The 16,778-nt window shown below is 41.7% G+C and overlaps 3 protein-coding genes across 5 annotated transcripts in view; 2 read left to right on the plus strand and 1 right to left on the minus strand.

Annotated features, from left to right (window-relative positions):
• Positions 1-1,630: 1,630 nt before the first annotated feature.
• LOC117472578 (platelet glycoprotein V-like) lies at positions 1,631-4,684 on the plus strand. The gene is made up of 5 exons (XM_034117861.1): positions 1,631-2,273; positions 2,342-2,530; positions 3,762-3,893; positions 4,451-4,521; positions 4,649-4,684. The coding sequence occupies exons 1-5, from the start codon at positions 1,655-1,657 to the stop codon at positions 4,682-4,684; spliced, it is 1,047 nt and encodes a 348-aa protein (XP_033973752.1). The 5' UTR covers positions 1,631-1,654.
• LOC117472579 lies at positions 4,684-6,078 on the plus strand. Its single transcript, XM_034117863.1, has 2 exons — positions 4,684-5,458; positions 5,807-6,078. The coding sequence occupies exons 1-2, from the start codon at positions 4,684-4,686 to the stop codon at positions 6,076-6,078; spliced, it is 1,047 nt and encodes a 348-aa protein (XP_033973754.1).
• Positions 6,079-10,349: 4,271 nt separating this feature from the next.
• The window catches only part of LOC117473143 (potassium channel subfamily T member 1-like), a 49,239-nt gene continuing 42,810 nt past the window's right edge, over positions 10,350-16,778 (minus strand). For 2 of the 3 annotated variants that reach the window (XM_034118640.1, XM_034118639.1), the window contains 2 exons: positions 12,486-12,570; positions 10,350-10,654 (listed from right to left, as the gene is read on the minus strand). In XM_034118640.1, coding sequence (XP_033974531.1) covers positions 10,540-10,654; positions 12,486-12,570 — 200 coding nt within the window. In that variant the 3' untranslated portion in view covers positions 10,350-10,539. Of the gene's footprint in view, positions 10,655-12,485; positions 12,571-13,816; positions 13,829-15,839; positions 15,903-16,778 lie in introns of all 3 variants that reach the window. The other variant, XM_034118638.1, reaches the window with a different exon arrangement.

The following is a 16,778-nucleotide window of genomic DNA, read 5'->3' on the forward strand; positions in this document are numbered from 1 at the left end:
ACATAAAGATGTGTGTCCGGTGTGTCAGGGAACAAAACCCTCTCTCTTTTCCTCCGTACCCAAATCTAAAAAAACGGGGCTACAACGGAGCTGATCCAGATTTGCGATATGAAGTAATATCGTCACAGAGTTTACAGTGTGCCTGGTGCTCAAAAGGGGGCGGGGCCAGAAGATAATCAGCCATTCTTTAACAGGGCTGAAACAGAGGGATATGAGGGATGTCTAAAATGCATGATCTGTTTAATATTTTGAGCAAAACACATCATAGATATGTTTTTTATATATTTGTGACCCATTATATATTCCTAAAAATAGCATGATAGGAGATCTTTAAGGGGCCCTATTATGCTGTTTTGGTGTTTCCCCTTTCCCGCAGTGTGTTATATAGGTTTTTGTGAATGTAAATGTTCTGTCTAGGCTAACCCCCCCCCCCCCCTCCTGCCTGAGATGCCTCCATTGTAGACCTTTGACTTCTGTAACATAGTGGCGTCCCATACGTGACACTTGGCTTGTGCTCCAACACATTGTAACACTAATATCACACGTTGTATAAACATTTTAAAGCTGGGATTTAAAAATGCATCACTCAACATGATACTGGGTTTTCTAATTTCTGAAATCTAAATAGTGAAAACATCTCCGGGCCCCCCTTGTTGCTAGCCGCCTCACCCTCCACCACCCAACTGGAACAGCGGCGTTAGTGCCCGCGCTCTTTACCATGGCAAACTCTGCTCCACCATGGCAACAGTGTTTCTCTTCACACCTGCTGCTTCAGGTGATCACAAGCCCCCCCCCCGACCCGACCAACTGTCACTGCAGGCAGAGTCCAGGCTGAAGACCCTACAGAGTCAATCAGATCGGTTATCATGAAACGTAAGTGCATATATTCCTCTTCCAACGTTTTGTAACTGATGTTGAACTCACAGCATCGACTCTGTTTCTCTTCAGTTGTTGCAGGTCTCGTGCTGATGCTGGTAAATGTGAATCTGAGCCAGTCGTGTTTTGGAGCTGAAAACGTTTTATTATGCCAGGAGATGCCAACAGGTCAGGACCTTAAGTCTAGCTGGATGTATTTGGCTGATTTTAGCCTTTAATTAAATGTATTGTGATGTAATTTCTTCCACTCCACAGTGTTATAAAAAGTGTACCCCTAATCTATTTCCTTCAAAATAATTGCAAAAAAAGAGTTTTAAAAAGTTTGAGAGTTGTGGTGTCTAAGGATGAAAAAAGTTGGTTAAAAGGGTAGTCAGACAAAGAATTACGGTGATATTGACCTGCATGGATTCAAGGTTTTTCATATCTGAACATATGTATCTCTTTATCATGGTCAGAAAGGTTAAACGGGCTGTTTTATGCTTATGGGGGTTTTCTTTTCCTGTATACTATATATGTTTTAGTACATGTAAATGGTCTGCAAAGGCTAAAATCCCAAAGTTCCCTCCAGAGAGAGAGGAGTCTCCCACACACTCCCCCCCCCCCCCCCCCCCCCCCCCCCCCCCCCGATACATTGTGTATATCAGCCACTAGATGGCAGCAAAACATTACTTTGAAATTGCTCAATACAAAAAATGGAGTAAATGGAGTACTTGGTTTCATTAACAATGAGACATTGAGGTTTCCTTTTATTGCATTTACAAAATTAATACTCTTTTTAATGCAGATGTTTTCATGTCCAAACTGCTTTTCTTTGAAGGTAACTTCAAGTTCCACGTGCCTAAATACAATAATAATAATGCTGTGCTTTTTAGTTTTCCCTCCTGGTATATCCAATCTGGCCTTTTCTCTGAACGGCGTTGGGAAGATAAACTCCACTGTGTTACGCAGTGAGAGCCTCACCTCTGTAACGCACCTCCAGATAGAGAAATCAGGAATCACAGGGATCACTGAAGGCGCCTTCAGTTCTTTCGAGAACCTCACAAATCTCAATTTGAACCATAACTTGCTGACCGAGATCAACCCAAAGTGGTTGGGTCGTCCTCATATCCTCAGAAACCTCAGCCTCGCAGAAAACCAGATAGAAGCTCTGAGTGAGTCCATGCTGCACGGCCTCGATAGCCTCGTGAGTCTCAGTCTGAATAAGAACAAGATCAGAACAATCCATCAAAATACGTTCAGCAATAACTCCGTCCTGGCTGAGTTGGACCTGTCTGGGAACAGGATGACTTGGGTCTCCCCTCAGGTCTTCCAGTCCCTCAGGTCCACCCGGATCAGACTGGACGGGAACCCCTGGAACTGTTCCTGCGGGGCTGGAGACTTTGTGCACTTCCTGAAAGGTTAGTCAAATATAAAATTCAGAAAATAGGAAGTCATTGCAGAAACCTAAAGCTGCTGCTCTGCTCAGATCTGCAGAACAGATCTCTGCTGGACAGACCGATGGACGTGACCTGTGAGAGTCCTCCGTCTCTGAGGAGTCAGCGAGTGTGGAACGTGTCTGTGTGTGTGACGCCACCCCCCCCACCACCAACAGCGCCTGTAACTCCAACCCTCCAACCCTCTACCACCCTCACATCAGGCCCCACATCCACATCTGGTACATCCTGTTTGATCGTTGACATTCTTTACCATTACATCGTGATTTTTCCCACTTTTTACAATATATAATTTGTGCTTTGTGCATCCGTTGTTCCCTCCTAGCAAACGTTGTAACAATATCTCCATCACAAACTCCATCAGAGACACTAACCTCTCTCCAACCCAAACCCACTGACGCACCCACATTAATGTCGTCACACACCGGTACATGTCACTCTTCTTCTCCTAGATTCTGGTTTGAATTGTTTTCCATTAGAGTTTTGAATAAGTGTGTGCTTAGTATTTATGTTGTTCTCTCCAGCATCACATCCACCACGACATCCATCAGAGACACAAACCTCCATCCAACCCACCACGGTCGCTTCAACTACTTTAAAGTCTGATTCATTTAGTAGGTTTTATTTTTATTTTAATAAAAAATAATGGGAAGAGAAGTCTAGTTAGAAATCTGTGAAAAAAAGTAATACAAGTGAAAATGAAAACTCTCTGAGCTCTTTTGAGCAGCTTACTAAAGCCTAGCTGCTTCATAACATGTTTAGTAATAAAGTTGCACATCATGTTATTGATTTATTTATAATATCGATAAACGTCTGATAATAAAGGGCTTTTGTTTTGGAACCTTTAACTTCAGGCCATCCACAACCCCCGTCTGACTGACTGAATATTGCCTTAATTAAAAGAAGAAGAAAAAAGAAGTAATTCACAGAATATCTTTGCTCTTTTACTAAAAAAAACAACTAAAAAAAAGTATTTCATCTTTATTCTTCAAATCAGTTTTATTTGTCATGTGTCTCTTAAACTAAGATATTGGAAACTCAATACAGAAGAACATATTATTTATATTGTTCAGGATATTGAAAAAGTTGCCCACCTATTTCACTGAAATGTGTTCTTGGTCAACAGCACCACCCTGTGGTCATTCATAGAGCTTGTTATATTCTCATGCATTACTTCCTAACTATAAGGAAGGACATTATTTTGGATTTATTTATATTGAATATAATGTAAATATTGATAAAAACAAATCTGTTAGCGTACCTTGTTCTAAAATATGGATTGTTTAGATCTTATGACTTCTCAGCAGGACTGTCACTGACTTTATGTATTTTGATGTAGATCTGCATCCTGGCGTAGATTAAACCAATTGTAAACATTTGTATCTCATTACATTTAGAAGACTTTGTTGTTTGAACAGCTGCTCTCTTTAATTTGTCTGTTGTTTACTCTAGCAACTCGTGTGACATCAACTACGTCAGTGACAGAGTTCTCTGTCCATCCTAAACCCTCTGACCCCTCCACAATGACCCCTACACCTACACCTACATCTACACCTACACCTACAACTACACCTACAACCACTCGTAAGCCTGGTTCTTCTCTGCTTTTGACATTTAGCCTTTATATAATGTGTGCTTTATGCACCACCAGGACCACTGGACATGTCTCTAGGTTTAGAGTCCAGATTCTGGGAATCAAAAATAGGTTGAAAGCCCTAAACCCTGGGAGTCTAAAATAAATTGGTTTAAAATGATATGTTCAGGGAATCAAAACACAGGTTTAAATATCCAAGGTTCAGGTCATCTATAAACATTACGTTTACAATTCTTATTCAGGGAATCTAAAAACAATAGGTTTAAAATCCAGATTCAGGGAATCTAAAAAAGAAAGGGACGTTTCTGGGAAACTTAAAAAGGTCTCGGGGAGGCTTTACTAGAAAGGTGTATTCATGTATTATATATCTGTGGTATTCATGTTTTATGTTTCTTTTATTATCTTTGCTTTTTAATGTAATTTTATAACGTGTTTATGCTGCACTATTTCTTAATGCTCTTAAAGTCTTTAGTTTTTGTAAAGCACTTGTGTTGAAAGGTGCTATAAATAAACTTGCCTTGCCTTATGCATCTGTTGTTTATTCCAGATACTTGCGTGACACCCCAACCACCAACAGCTACACACATCGTCTGCACACTCTTTGGTGTGATAGGTACAGTAAGCTATGTTTGTTTGTTGCATGTTTCAGTAGGATTTCCTAAGCCATATGATCAGATGCTTGTACATGACTGATTCTCTGCAGTGGTCCTGGTGCTGCTCCTGTTTGCGCTGTGTTTCCTGATAGTTCTGCACAGGAGGAAACGCAACAACAAAAGCGTGATGCCCATCAGTCCAGAAGAAAACAGGGACGAGTTAAGAGAAGACGGCAGATCCCAGTCTCCGGGACACTCTGAGAAAACAGAAATCAGCCGGTGGGACTTAGAGACGGGATGGAGGAGATCCTTCACTGGAGTCAGAGCTAAGTCAGCAAATGCTATTCTCTTTGTGTCTCCTTTCTGTACTCCTGGGAAAGATCAAGTGACTTTACAAACTGAGGCTCAGACAACTCACACAGACAACCAAGCGGAAGTGAAGCCGAAACAGGGAGAGCACACCGGAGTAGACGGAGAAAGTGAGACAGAAAATCCCACAAATGAAGCTGTTGTAATACAAGATGGTAAACAAGCCAATGCTGGTGTGCATCTAGATGAAACCCTGCACTGTGTGTCTATACATACTGACACTGTACCTTATCTGAGCATTGGTACAGTCCAGAATAAACCAACTTCTGATGACTTTCACAAACAGTCCACTGATGCAGGTCAAAGGTCACAGAGAGGAAGAGTGATAGGGAGGATCTCCACCTGGCCTCCAACTGCAAGTCAGTGGCAGGCAAGGTGTAACATGAAGGAGGAAGAGGAGGAGGGGTCTGAAGAGTTCACTGACTGGACACTGAAGGTGGTGAAAGGGTTCAAGAAAGAGCAGCATCCCTTTGCTTCTGATCAGGATAAACAGGAAGAGGACATTGAGAAAACTCAAGATGATCCCTTAGAAATGAGCGTGGCTCACACGACATCTCAGGCCTTAAAACAAAACGACGAGACCCTCTCTCTCAGTGAGGACCTTTCCCACGCTGACAGGCTAGAGGAGCAGCTAAAGCAGGAGGAGGGGATCCAGGATGTTGCAAACCTGACTCAAAACCTGACTCAAAACCTGACTCGAAATCTGACTCGAAACCCGACTCATAATCCGACTCATAATCTGACTCATAATCCGACTCATAATCTGACTCATAATCTGACTCATAATCTGACTCATAATCTGACTCATAATCTGACTCATAATCTGACTCATAATCCGACTCATAATCCGACTCATAATCTGACTCATAATCTGACTCATAATCCGACTCATAATCCGACTCATAATCTGACTCATAATCTGACTCCGGCTCCAAACCAAGATCAGAAATCTGCAGGAAATGCTGAAAGCAAGAGCAGCAAGAAGAGGAGTGAAGCGAGCAGGCAGAGGGTGATGAAGGCTCCCTCCGGTGGAGCCTCGCCCGATGATGAGACTCTGCTGTCGGGCAACCAGTACGCCTTCATGGACCTCCTGCACGAGGTGTCCCAGAACCACGGCCGCACCACCAGAGACCGGTGGAGGCAGATCCACGTCACCAAGCAGCGGCAGAGGGGCCGAGGGGCCGAGGATGAACACATACCTGACATCAAATAGTGTCGATTCATTGTCACTCTGAAAATGACTATTTCACTTTAAGCAGTTAAACATGATTTTTGGCAGCAATTGAAGGTATAAGTTTATATTAGGGATAAATAATCATTTGCTTTTTTTGGCGAGAAGATGAATCGATAAATACAATCTGTCTAATTAAGGGATTTTGTTTTTAGCCCCTCACATTTCTAGATTTCTTGTATTCTCTGTTTTATATCATATTTAACTGAATACTTTGGGGTTTTAGACGAGACAACATGTAAAGACCTAGGCATTTGAGAAACTGGTATGAAATGATATTACTGTTTCACATTTTAGTAAAGGACGGTTAAAACCTACAGGTGTGAGATGTACTGACAGTCAGGTTGGGTGTAGTTCTTTCCCTAATTTAACAGAGCCTTTAACATTAGGAACCCCAAAACATGTTTAACTATATCTTTTAAAAACATATTAACATTACCTGCTTGTGTACTTTCAATGTAATCATTGTTCATCATTCAATCACTGCTTTAGACCCTCTAATGTGTACATTTCTTGTTTTACATCATATTTAACTGAATAGGTTTGTTTTTTAACTGACAAAACCACACATTTAAATGAATCACCTTTGAGAAATTGGCATGAAATGATTTTACGGTTACACATTTAAGTTTAAAAAAGTCAAATGATTTACTTCACCTGCTTCTGTAGTTTGAATGCAACTATTGTAACACTTTATTCTCAGTCTTATTATATAATACTTATTCTGATTTAATATCACTCTGATCAAATCAAACTACAAATCATTTACATGTGATTGTACTCATATTCACCATTCAAGTTCAATTTATGATCAAATAAAAACAACTTTCCATTCCTCGTATCTGGCTGCATGCAGCGTTTATTTGTTCATATTTTATACGTCGAGAAGAACACTTGCTTCCCATAAGAAATAGTACAAAATGGATCAACCCCTTTTTGACAACGACTTGAGAACATACAGTTGGTGGTAAACATAATACGTAGGCTTCTTGATAACACCTGGACACAACATGCATGTTCCATTCATATAAATACACAGTATCAAATAATGGCTCCAACTTGCAAGCAGTTGACTGGATTATGGGGTTCCTAGTCTTGGGACATCCCGCTAAATGTACAAAATGTATCGTTCTTGGCAAGCTTGTATATCAAAACATGCTGTTGAGTGTTTCCATGCCCCCTCGTGGTATTTTTAAGTAGGAGTGTAGAGATTTTTCAGGTGTGAGGAGAGAGGAAGACGTTAATGGATGGATCAGTATCTTCCATCGTGGTCGCTCACACTCCTCCGCTCTCCTGCTCTGTAAACTGACACTGCTGACACATATCAGCAGTACATTTCAAATGGGGCAAAACACACACAGGTCAACATAAAAAAAGCAGATTGCTCAAAAACAACACAAAACAAATCCATCTGAGATTACTTCACTTCTTTAACATATAAATAAGAATGGCACTCAACCAAATACGCTTTTTCAAACATCTGCAAAGATGAATTGCACCACAGGAATGCTTGAATACTCCACCGTGTCGTACAGATTCAGATTAAAGGGTCATGCTGTTCTGCTCTTCACGTCCCCAGAGAGCTTAGTGCAAAAATACTTCAAGTCCTCTCTCTTTGATCACACGGAAGAGACCGAAACAAAACGGCAAAAACAATGGATATATAAAGTTACTATTTACAGAGAACCAAACATAAATCAAGATGAAATACTGCACTCTGACGCTGCCTTATACACGAGGTGTGGCCTGTATCATCTGGAGAGGAGAGCACTTTTCAGGTCAAGTACGCTCAAAATAGAAACGGTACAGGACAGAAATGTGCCGGCGCTGTCTGTGCAAAACCATTCTGCTACCAGTAGAACTGAACATTCTTGAGTTATGGAACTTCAACATAATTGAACTAAACGAGAGTAAAACTAAAACACTAGAGCCTGATCCATGCTTAATTTCTGTGGCTGATATTTAAAGGTCCCATGTCATGCTTTTCCGGTTATTAGGCTACCTGTCCCCTTGTGTGTTATGTAGCTTTTTCTGCATGTAAACGGTCTGCAGAGTCACAAACCCTCAAGGTACACCCTGTAGCGAGTAAAACTCTAACACAGAAAAGACCTGTCTATGCTGCCCCAGAACGCCTCGTTGGAGATTTCTCTTTTTCCATTGTTTTCTTCCTGGTCATAGTGACGTAACCATACCCAGGTCCAAATGGACCAATCCGCGGAGCTCCGCACACACAGCCTGGCTGTGTGTGTGTGTGTGTGTGTGTGTGTGTGTGTGTGTGTGTGTGTGTGTGTGTGTGTGTGTGTGTGCGCTCAGACTGAGTTCCGCGGTGTCTCGCTGTCTCGCAGACCCCACGCAGCAACCAGGAAACGACACCAGTAATCCAGCTCACACTGTCCGCTCCTCGAGCCCCACAGGGCGGAGCAGTGAGCCCCGCAACGTCCCACCAACACGGCACCCAGACCCCACGCAGCATTCTCATCTGTTTGCCATTACTGGTGTCATTTTCTGGTTGCTAACAAACGCCATTGTAACACATAATCACTGATGTTCCGCTACAACGGTGGTGGACTCATCAGAACAGAGCACAGTGGGCTCATAGGGAGGGGGGGCAGGAGCTCCAACAAGCCGTGTAGGACAGAGAGTGAATACACATACTATACAGAGATGCTGTATGAGAAACCAATGTGATTTTGGAACATTGAACAATATAAATCTATCTATGTTGTTCCTCAACAATGGAATTATGATCAGTAGAAATGGCTATGTCATGGGACCTTTAAGGTAAAGCACTGTTGATAGTTACTGCCCAATATTAGTTTTTTTTAACAAATATAAGAATACCTTCAAGTAAAGATAAATGATTTGTAATATATTCTTTCTAGCTTTAATAAATAAATAAAAATACCAGTCAATGTTTTTTGGCAATTATGAAGCCACAGCCAGGAGGACGTTAGCTTAGCATAAACATTGAAAGCAGAGGGAAACAGCTAGCATGAAAGCGCCTCCTAACATCACTAAGTAACACTAAATAGCTTGTTTAATCAGCACAAAAGTGCAAATGTAAATCAAAAAAAAAAAAGATTTAACCGAGAAAACAACTTGTTAATCATAGCTTGCGAGGTCCTGCTAGCTGTTGCCCCCTGCTTTCATTACCTTAGCTTTTAGGCTAAGCTAGACTAATTTCCTTCTGGTTTTAGCTTTATAATTATCACACAGACATGATAATGGTGTCAACTCAAGATATGTTTTTTTCAGAAATGTAAAACTGTTCTTTTAAATGTGAGAGTTGTGACCAAGATATGTACTGAGTGATACGTTTCACATTTGAATAGACAAACGTGTGTACATTTCAATACAACTACAAATGAAAGAACAAAGAACACATAAGTTAAGCTAGGAAAAATAAGACTCTAAAAATATATTAAACAAAAGTAGAACATTTTGTGGGCAAACTTGAAATACGTAAATTGATTTTTGTTAAAATAGCCACATGGACATTTCAACTTCTATGACATATTTTCGATAATTTAAAACAGGATTATATATTGGGCCCGGCAAATAAAATCAGTCAGGCTCTTAAACAAAACAAACAATGATATCATAAAACAAATGCAAAATGGCACGTACTGTAATGTACAAATCATTGTAAAGATATTTACAAAGAAAAACAGTCAACTAAAGAATGGCACATTCTGTATAGCAGACATCATATGGGACACTTAAAATAGTGAAATAAATTAACAATATTCATTCTTTAACAATAACCACAACAAAAATCAGTGTCCAAAACACAACAGAGAAAAATGCTGACAATTCTAATATGGCCAAAAAAAGTGCCACTATAGAGTATATTTAGATAAAAAGGTTTGTGCTCATAAAGAAAATGGAAATGTCTGTTTTTAGCAGACGTAATTAATAGAATCAATAGAAACTCAGAGCATTTACTTGTAAGAAATGCGATTAAGATGTGGCGGAGGATGCAGTTGCCTCTGGATTATTTTCGTAGTGAGTTTAGACAGAAAAGGGCGTAGAGAAAGTGGGCGACTTCACTCCTGAGTGAAATGTTCTGATATCCCGTACAGTGTGTGCACGTTAAACCTCCTACGACCGTCTAAACACCTCTCAAAACATCCCATCATCCCTCAGTGATCCACTTCCTGTTCCTGGTGCGAGGTGGGCGTGTGCGAGTACAGAGGTGTACGAGGGGGGGGGGGGGGGGGGGGGGGGGGGGGGGGGGGGGGGGGGGGGGGGGGGGGGGTCGATGACGAGGCACTATTCATGCATCCTCCGGTAGCAGCTCAGTGGGAAACAGCAGCTTTCTCATCTTTTTCTAAATGTTGATTATTTTTCTGATCTGAGAGACACATGATGTGGACTCCTCGCTCTGTGAGAGGAACATGCTCTCCGGGGTTAAGGTGTCAGGGTGTCAGGGACTGAGGGGCTTCAGAGGTGAGTCTCGTCTCTCGTCTCTGAGACAAAGTCCTGCTGGTTCCTGCGGGGCTGCCCCGTCTGGGATTCCTCGGGCATGTGAGCCAGCGGGTCGGACCGGATGATGTACCTGTGAGGACAACAACATCATCATCATCATCATCATCATCATCATCTGCCAGCATGGAGCAGGAACTGAAAGGCGGAGGAACTGGGGTGTATGTCTTTATAAATCACACGTTTAAATGAAATAAAGGCTCAAAGTTATTCATAATTAGCGGCGTGCTGCTTTGATTGATGTCAGAGGATGGGAGTATGTGGGTCTCCAGATCGTAAAGGCTACATGACACACCCTCTCATCATCACAGTTACCAATACTAGCAGGCTAGGTTTAGGAATACGACATGATAAAATCCGTATGTTAAAAGTGATCTCAGCTCATCATGTAGTCAGCAAAACAAAGGAGCTGATTGTGGATCAATGGGGGGGCTGTGGCTCAGTGGGTAGTGTGCTGGACTTGGAATCAGGGGATAGCAAGTTCGAGTCCCACTGCAGTCAGCATGTCGTTGTGTCCCTGGGCAAGACACTTCACCTCAAATTGCTCCTGTGGGGATTGTCCACAGTACTGAAAGTATGTAAGTCGTTTTGGATAAAAGCGTCTAACAAAATACATGTAATGGATTACAGGAAGCAGCAGGGAGAGGGACACGCCCCCATCGCCATCAATGGGACTACGGTGGAGAGAGTCAGCAGCTTCAGGTTCCTCTGTGTCCACATCACTGAGGACCTGACATGGTCTCTTCACACCACCACCATCACCAAGAAAGCTCGACAGCGGCTCTTCTTCCTCCGCAGGTTGAGGAGGTTCAACCTGGACTCCAGGATACTCTGCAACTTCTACAGGTGCACCATAGAGAGCATCCTGACTGGCTGCATCACGGCCTGGTACGGCAGCTGCACCGACCTTAATCGTAAGGCTTTACAGAGGGTGGTGAAAACTGCACAGAACATCACCAGGACGGAGCTGCCATCCATGGAGGACCTTTACTCCCAGCGCCTCAGGAAGAAATCCCTCCGGATTATAAAAGACCCCCATCACCCCAGCCACAAACTGTGCCGTCTGGCAGACGTTACCGCAGCATCCGGACTAAAACCACCAGACACAGTTTCATCCCACAGGCAATAAGACTGTTAAACACCTGAACTGTTGAAACAACATCCATAACATTCATCTGGCTTCTACTTAGAAATTATTTATCTATTTACCTAATATATCATATTCCAATAACTTGCATATACTCTTATTGCACTATTTCACTTTTAAAAATATTTTTTCTTTTTGTATTTACTATTTACTTGCACTATATTTTTCTGTTTATCTGTGTTATTGTGTTGCTCTGTTGGAGAAGCCTGTGACCTAAGATTTTCATCGGCATAACTACACTGTAGCTATGTTCGTATGACTAAATAAAGAACCTTGAACCTTGCTGCAGAAAGACCCTTCTTGGTAGCAGTCTGCTCTGCTAGGTAAACCGAGACCGCATCATCTCCACCTCTTTGCCCATTTTTAGAAAAGCCAGAAGTGAAAGCCAGAGTCTGCACTGCCAGGATTAAGAACCGAAGTTACAGTATATATGTTTTACTTCAGATAAAGACAGTCCAAATGTGTTTTTGAATAATACTTTGAAAAGAGAGAGCATATAGTCAAGGGATGTAATACAAAATGATGATATTGCAAGTTGAAATGAAGGTTTACACATGCTTTTAACTTGTCAAATTATTACAGACATATTACAAGATTTGCTCCACATCTTTTTTGCAATATGCATTAGAATGGGATAATTCACATTGAAGTTTTCCAGTGTCAATGTATATAAACGTTTCAGGAAAGCAGCATTTCTGTGACATTCACTGCCCTGATTTAGTACACAGAGAGTAATGGAAAAAGCTGTGGTTCTTACACGATGTCGTTGAGCTCCAGCACGGTGTCAGGAGGAGGGTTGATGAGCACGTAGGACAGCGTGTTCTGGTGGTCGTTCATCTCGTCTGGAGAGAAAGACAGAGGAGACCTTCAGAGCCGCTCTGGAGCCCCCCCCCCTCGTCCTCCTCCATTAAACAGGAAATGAACCCTCAAAATACGAGACTCCCACTTTTTAACCTTTCAGTGAGGACGAAGGAAAAGAAACCCACGTATGGAGCAGTGATGCCGTACTGCAGGTCGGCTTTTATCTTTGTTACAGTTTACGATTACACTTTAATTGCAGTAAACTGACAATGCAGTTTTTTGCTAGGAAATAAATAGCTTAATATTGGGTTCAATAGTATTCTGACCATTAGCCCAACAGATACTGGATTTGAGGCCGATACTGATATATATATAAAAAAACAACCTAATAACAATATATTACACATTTTATTTACATACAACACAAAAAAATACAAAACAAATAACTCCTGATATGGATGATTGGATTATTTTAAAGCTTTATAGTTAAAATGTATGTTACTTGATTTAAACTTTTTATTTTGATTTTAAACTATTTCTATTTTTTGATCTAAATTACTACTTTTTTTATTTAGCTTTTTTGATAAATTACTAATATTCTTTCTAGCTCAACTAAATATTTACCATTTAGATTTAAAGATCATTTAGTCAATTAAAGGGGACATATAATACAGATTTTCAGGTCCATTTTACAGTTTTTAAATTGAACATGTTTACATGTGTATATCAACAAAAAACATGTAATATTTCTTATACTGTGTATATTAAAATATCAGGGTCTAAATCGATCTGTTTTGCCTCCTGTCTCTTTAAGTCCCCCTTTTCAAAAATGCCCAGCCTGCTCAGGTTGATGAGCAAGCTTTATTAGCTCTCCAGCCGTAGGTGGAGATCATCAGAAGGATGGAGGTTTATTCTAATGAGCCTGGTTGTGATATAGAAAGGGATCCAAATGTAAATGGCAGCCCACAAAAAACAAACTGAGTTGTCTTATTCCACATTAAGTGGGTAAGTAGGCACTAAGTAAGTTTTTAATGACACGTCTCATAGACAGCATCAACAGTTGCAACAATATTGTTTTATTGCTTCCACAGTAAAGTTGCCCACCGTGGAAACAGTTTTATTACGAATCAATAAGAGTTTAACATTCATTCCCCTGAAGAGCCACATTACTGTGTGTGTGTGTCAGTGTGTGTTATGTCTGTCTGTGTCTGGCAGCAGCTGCTACTTGCGTTGCGTGATGGACGGAGGAAGGTAAAGGAGGGCACAAGTGTCTCCATGACAACCCACCTGCTTGTGGCCCTTTATAAAGCCAGGCGGGGTGGAAGAGAGAGAAGGGCTAACCGTTACTGACAGGGCACTCTGTGGAACAAGGGGAGGGGGGGGGGGGGGGGGGGGGGGGAGGGTGGGGAGGCCCATGCTCCCTGACACAGCTCCCCATGCGCAGCGTCAGGACTGAGCCAGCATGCAGACAGCGTCCGCGGCTACGCCACAAATCGTTTCCCAATACATTCCCATTTTCCTATATTTTCTTCTGCGCATTCCACACTGGACCAAGGCGGCAGGTTGCCATGCCAAACGGACGACACTCAGCCCCCACCCCCCCCGCAGCCCAGAGGGACATGTGACACATCCACAGACACAGAGAGACATGCTCCAGCATCCTTCACACCGGACCAAAACGCAGAGCGACTCCGACCAAACTGAGAGTGGAGCAGAACACATCGGGAGTGTGAGAGTGGAAGAGAACCACCTGCTGCAGGAACACACACTTATTCTGTTAAACTAAGAGGAGACATGACATTTTTATAGTAGGCTATTCAGTGTATTTGATATGGATTATACCATGGTCACATATAGTACTCATTTCTGATTTTTTTTATAGTTTGGATAAAAGAAACCTCAAATGTAGGTGCAGAAAGTTAGGTCTGTGTGTTATCTGAGACAAACTGTGACTTTAAATTGCTGTCATTTTGTATACATTGCTCAATTTTAGCACCTTCCAGCAATCCAGCAGGCTGAGGGTCCTCACAGAAAATGCAGGACAGGAAATAACACCTGACCTCCAACTTTGTTTCACTTGCTAAAGACCAGACTTAAAAAAAGTCAAAAAATAATCAACAAATGATGCTGGTCTAGACTTAAGAACTATTCCTAAACTGTCTACATAATATTAGCACTTTGGACTGCAGAAGGAGGACGCTTCAACCATTTAGCTTCTTGTATGGTGGCCCTGGGAGCTCAGCGCACTGCCAACTACGGTAACAGATTTCTCGTGTTGTCAAATTGGTAAAGATATTTCTTCCTCAGCTCGTCTACCGGCCGTTCTTCTTAATTTGCAGTGCGTTGAGCTCTCAGGGCCAGAGAAGCTTTCCGCTACTTCAGCTCCCTGCTAACTTTAATATATCCCTAGAGTGCACTTTAGAAGTTAAACAACTGGAGGTCAGCAACATTTAAGATAAACAAGATCAAATATTCTGGAACACATAAGCAGAAACATGTTTTCCTGACAGGTAAGTCAGCGCACAGACTATATGTAATTGCAGTATTCGTTAAGTCAAACTAGCAGAAAAAGACCAACCTGTGCATTAAAGTTAATACAAACAAACTTTAAGAAAAGTGAAGCTGCTTCTCATTTTGTCTGCTGTTAAGTGGCCATGGTATAAGTGTGAAAATACACTTGGAGGTGTCCTGATGTATGAAAACAACAGACACATTTCATTTTCTACATCAGCACACCTCTGGTCTTTATATATCTAACGTACACATTTGAACTGTACATCTAGCCTTCCATCTACAGACCCAATGCGCTCCGCTCCACCCTTTAAGCCATACTCTGGACCCTGCAGTACTCTAGCCATGGGGGACGCCACCTCACGGAACACAATGCAGAAAAGACCAGATAGAGAGAGGGACAGTAGAGTGAGAGATTGGCTGCTGATGTACCACTCGTTCTGGCAGAACACACGCACACGTATACACACACGCACACACTCATGCAGTAGAGTTGTAACACTGTGATCAACCAGCTAACCTGACGGCTTGGTCCCCTCTGAATACGGGTGCTCTGAAATGTCCTGCAACTCTAAGCAACAGCATACACTGTTAATATCCTAATATGTTCATTTATAATTAACTACAAAATGTTAACTACCAACACAATGGTTAGGACAAACACTAAAGCCTTACATCTAGTTCTTAATTCAGTGCAAACTTCAGAGGATGCTGGTGAAAGGACAACTTCCTTTCCTACAAGATGGAACGCAGCCACTCACATTGTTGTAAATGAGTTATAAACGGCACACAGGATTACCTTGCAAATATCCTAGATTTACTCGATTCATGACATCGCTCGCAGTGAGATTAGAAACATCCTCTACAAGCCAAAGGAGGGAAGACACAAGAGTCAGAGAAAAAGGCAGAGAGAGAGAGGAGGAGGGGAACAGAGGAAAACAAGAAATAGAAAATAATCAGGCAGGCAGCGAATGCATTTGCAGTTTCAAAAAAGGACGTTTCAAAATAAGGTGAGAGCGATGCAAAGAAGCCATGCATCGGTGTGTGCACAGAATCACTTCCGAATTATTCATCTGTCACATGTTATGATCCTGCTGCAGTAATCCTCACTGACATTCATGGTTCATAAGATGATCTGGAGCTTTTGGGGTTCTTCCTGAAAGGTATTTAATCCACACGTTACATAATATTTAGCAAGTGCAACACATCTGGAGCATGATTCTGCTTTAGTTTGGAAGCGTGAAGCTGGGAGGAAAAGAAAAGAAAAAGTGAGCAGATAAAAGAGTGCAGGCAACTGCAGTCTGTGTTCATATGCAATCGAGACAAGGCTTGCTGCTCCTGCATCTCCATGCATGACGTGATGATGATGATGATGATGAGGATGATGATGAGGAGTGTGAAATGGTGAGAGTGTGTGATGGCACATGGAGGAGTTTGATGAGTGAGAAACTGATGTGAGAAAATGATTTTTTTTTAAAGGGTAATGATGATGTAGTGCGATGTTAATGATCTCTACAATAAATCCCCACGGCACCACAGCTATAGATGGTGAGATGAGATCAAATGACACACAGTGGAGTTTTTAAACACAGACTCTCTCACAGCTGACATCATTTAACTGGTTGAGAGTGGGTGGAGCATAATAATAACCAGGTTTAGTAGTCGAAAGTACGTCAAATTTAGTGTGTTCTTGGAACTTTTGCTTTGCCTTCAAGTAGTTTTGCCTTTTCAAAAGTTG

Source organism: Trematomus bernacchii, unplaced genomic scaffold (assembly GCF_902827165.1).
Source record: "Trematomus bernacchii unplaced genomic scaffold, fTreBer1.1, whole genome shotgun sequence".
NCBI classification, from domain to species: Eukaryota; Metazoa; Chordata; class Actinopteri; order Perciformes; family Nototheniidae; genus Trematomus; species Trematomus bernacchii.